This window comes from Protomyctophum parallelum (assembly GCF_964188405.1).
Source record: "Protomyctophum parallelum genome assembly, chromosome: 1".
NCBI classification, from domain to species: Eukaryota; Metazoa; Chordata; class Actinopteri; order Myctophiformes; family Myctophidae; genus Protomyctophum; species Protomyctophum parallelum.
Window position 1 is genome coordinate 68651234 of NC_139697.1, and position 4351 is coordinate 68655584.

The following is a 4351-nucleotide window of genomic DNA, read 5'->3' on the forward strand; positions in this document are numbered from 1 at the left end:
ATATGTCAGGACCTGTTCTGACATTCCATATAGAGCACCGAAGTCTGACGTCACTTTCAGTAGAGGGCGTCAGTCCCCAGGTTCATGAATTTGTTTAGTTGCATTGAAATCGCCATAGGAGGATTTTTAGATTGCTTCATATAAGAACTGTGTTTGAAAAATAAACATGTCATCCCGGCCGCTTCACTCATATGGATATGAAGAATCAACTGACTGAGAGAAAACGCTATTGTTACTGCTGCTGAATTAGTTAGATTTTCGCTAGAAGCAGACTGTATCATATATGAGTGACTGACTGTTGCAAACGATACAGAGACACCTCCCTGACAATAACGCAGAGACAGCTTGTTTATTTTTGGACCACAACGCTTATAGTAGACGATATTAAGATCACCCCATGTTATTCTCCATAGAGAAACTACTTCCGCGAACCAGGGGAATCGTCGGGATGAGCGAGTTACGTCAGGACTTCAGTGCTCTATTATGTTGATCCTTCCCCATCCATCATCATTCCTCTTCGATGTCTCCCTTTTGACTTATACCGGTCCATTCAAAATTCAAATTAGACTGGCCTGCCCAAAAGTTATTAGTGCAGCCGGCGAAAACTAGAGTTCTCAACTTGTAACAAAAATACTTTGTTACAAGTAAAAGGCGTTAAAAAATGTCACTAGTAAAAGTACAAAAGTATTGGCATCAAAATATATTTCAAGTGCCAAAAGTTAAAGTATGATAAGTAAGATAAATGAGTGTGTGGCGATTGCAATCCTTTGTACACCAACTAAAATGATGCACAACAGGTGTGTAGTCACATCCAGCTCTATAAGTCTAAATAAATACCGTACTATCGGATTGGAAGTAAACCAGTGGTGGCCGTAATAGACCAGAAAACAATCAGAAAGTCAGAACATTTGCCATGAGCTTGAAAAGTGGCTATCTGGGTCTCATTGTGTTTGGGGCCACGCTGTGAAAAAGAAAAGCCAATCTTAATGCCTTAAAAGAAAACAAGAGTTAACTAGATAAAGTGCCCATCGGCACAGGTCTCCACCAGGGCAGGGCAGGTTGTAGCCTCCTGGTGGCGCTAGAATAGTCCTTATGGCCTCTAGGGAGTGCGCATACATAAGTTGTATACAGATCGATGCAGTTATAGCTCAAAACAGGAATTGGCCTGTTATGGGGGAACATTTTGTGGCATGTCGTCCTCGGCCTAGTGGAAATGTGCGTGTATAATTTCACGGAAATTGCACACTGTGTTTGATTTGTGGCATTTTTTCGAAACGGACCAATCGTGTGAGATTTGGAAGCCAATCTTAGCCAATCAGGATGGAAGATGGGAAATGGTGCCACTCCGTGTTGATCACATGACTATGGAGATAGTGTATACCGAATTGTGTGATGTATGGATAAAATGTGTACGAGTAATCTACATAAATGTGTTTTGCCTAAATCGGCCTCATGGTGGCGCTATAACAGGCCGTTGAGGAATATTTGGGGCAGAGGTTTGTCGTTGGCATCCAGGGAGTGTGTGTGCAAAGTTTGGCATGGATCGGGCCAACAGTGCCGCCCATGCCTTCGGCCTGGTGGAGACAAAAACACCTGGCATGGATGTTTCTGTTAAACCCCTTTAATACATTTTGAAGGACCATGACAAAGACTTCAAATGTTGTTAAAAATATTGTCATTATATAGGCTACCTTTAAAACTCAACCGGAAGGATTTTCACATCTTCCCCAAAACATGGGAAGACAGGTTCAGTGAAAGAGTGTGTGATGGTGTGTAAGTGTGTTTTCCCTTTAAGGGCATTAAGGGCATAAAAGGATAGCTTCCCTTGGTCATAATCTAGCAGCACCTTGAGCTTTTTTCTCACAACTTCATAATCATATACCAGTTTGGTGCAGACCGTAGGAGTTTTTTCATTGAGCCAGCAGTTACCACATAGGTAAATACCCCACACATCACCAGTTATGGTAGCCACACCGGCAGCCCAGTAGCCGTCCACATCTACCTCCCAGCTGTGTGTCCCTGAGGAAAACCCTTCTGATCCACGGACAGACCAGCGGTAACCCCCCCTCTCTGGGATGTCTGGGACCTGCTCACCAATGTTATTCCGTCTCACACTTGATAAATCCTCTGATATAGTCACATATTTGTAGGCAGTGTTAGGGTCCAAAATGACGGGACCTGCATGGAGATATTAATTGCTAAATAAAAACAATAGTGCCAATTCAATTCATAGCCTACAGTACCTGAGACCTGATCTGAATCATGGAATGTGTTGTCTAAAATACATCACTGCTTACGGTATTGGATGATTCCCTTCATCTTGGTCCACACCTTGTATTGAACATTTCCCTGGTGTTTGGCCTCGTCGAGCAAGGATCCTGTTGGAATGTGTGGATCAGCAAACTTGACCTGCGCTCTGGAATGAATATTCACAAATACTGTACTATTTAACCCATTTAGACCCAGAAAGCCTACAGTACATGTTGTTTTACCTTTCAATCCGGTTAAGCATCTTGTCATTGTGGTTGTTGCTATGTATATGGCAACATGAATATTTTATATTTTTGAATAAAACATTTTCGTTTTTCAGAAAACTTACGTTATGAGATGAGGCTAGTGCAGAAAGGGGAAAAGAGACATGCTGACTTACGTCTTAAGGGTTGTCTTGAAATTCTGTGAAGGAGAAAATAGGCCTAAGGTTAAAATTGAAAATTCTTATCATGGTCATTTTGGATTCCAATTTCCAACGTTCATAAAACATAAAAGTGTTTACAAGCAAGAAATGAGCATCTTCAGCTTTTAGTTGCTCTTCTATGACTTTGAGGGTGTTTGAGATGGAAGAGATCTCCGCATTCAGATTGTCCATCTGGAGCTTTATCTTCTGACTCTTCTGCCTCTCCTCCGTCCTCAGTGCACCGATCTTAGAGGCTTCCTCTGTTCGCAGGAACCGGTACATTTTCTGAAAGTCCTCTCTGATTCTCTTCTCTGTCTGCTGGGCCTGGAGCTGAAACCATAATTGAGACGAGGACACTTAAATATCAATTTACTATTAAAGACCATGCCTTCGAACAATATAATTGGATGTATGTAATGTTTGCTGAATGTGAAGATTATATGAATAGAGTGAAAGGAAAGAGTGTTGGGGAAGCACAAATGGTAGAGTGCAGGCAGGGTTACTGAGCTAGGCTTCACTTTATTACTCTGACTTACCTTGATGTGACTTGCGATTTTATCACATTCACCTTTTACCCGTTTAAAGGTCGCCTCTTTGGTTCTTAAGTGCATCTGTGCCTTTTTTTGTTTGACCTGCAACGACAGATAAACTTGCATTAATTGGGTTGAAATTAAATACAGACATGAAAAGGTCTATTTCTTTCCAAATGAATACCGCTCACCTTATGATCCTGTGCAGCTTCACTGAGAGGCTCACAGTCGTGTGTCTTATGTTGTTTTGAATCTCTACAAACCACACAGATAGGCTGCTGATCATCCACACAGAAGAGCTTGAATCTCTCACCGTGAAGGCTGCAGAGATCCTCCTCACCTCCTCTCTGACACATCTCCTGCCGCAGGTTGTCAGAGAGGTTTCTCAGTGCCAGATTGCGGGGTGGTTGACGCATTTTAAACAGTTCCTTACAGACGGGGCATGTCTGGGTCGAGCTCTGTCTCCACCAGTGCTGAAGACAGTCCTTACAGAAGCTGTGGCCGCACAGCAGGAGAACCGGATCCGTGAAGATGTCACAGCACACGGGGCAGGTACATTCTACCTCTGAGGGAGACAGACTGGTTGCCATTTTAGTCTCGTTCTGTTGTTTCTTCTCCTCTTCTTCCTTGTACAGTACAGTCAGTACAGTACAGTACAGTACAGTACAGTACAGTACTATGACTCTGAACTCTCACAGCACCAACTTACTTTCACTTTCAAAGACGGTCTTGCTTGCTTATCTGGATCTTCTATTAAACTTCAGATCGTCAATAACATGAAGAACCTACAGTATGTAACCTAGCTGTCCTTATTTTCCTAGCCTCGAATGAAACTTACTTCTACATAGGAAAACGAAACTATGACACTCCAGTGTGATGCAATATAATGGACTAATGGTACACAGTCAGTAACACAGCCAAGGGGCGGCAGTGACAACTGTGCACACTAAACTATGTCCCTCCCACACGCACGCACGCGCACCAGAGCCTTAGATATAGACAGAGTTACGCAAACTGCGTTCACTTCATGGGGCCAGTCCAATGGCAGCTCTAGATTGTTTTGTAGTAATAGTACAACATAAACATTACAGAGACTAGTTGTTTACTGTACAATACTTTAAAACAGTTATCATGTTGGCACACATGC

General features: G+C 42.6%; 1 protein-coding gene across 1 annotated transcript; it reads right to left on the reverse strand.

Annotated features, from left to right (window-relative positions):
- Positions 1 to 2600: 2600 nt before the first annotated feature.
- LOC310854665 (E3 ubiquitin-protein ligase TRIM17-like) lies at positions 2601 to 3835 on the reverse strand (the record flags this gene model as incomplete). Its single annotated transcript, XM_083759340.1, has 4 exons — positions 3396 to 3835; positions 3211 to 3306; positions 2760 to 3004; positions 2601 to 2613 (listed from the first exon to the last, which is right to left on the reverse strand). The coding sequence occupies exons 1-4, from the start codon at positions 3792 to 3794 to the stop codon at positions 2601 to 2603; spliced, it is 753 nt and encodes a 250-aa protein (XP_083615466.1). The 5' UTR covers positions 3795 to 3835.
- Positions 3836 to 4351: the final 516 nt, after the last annotated feature.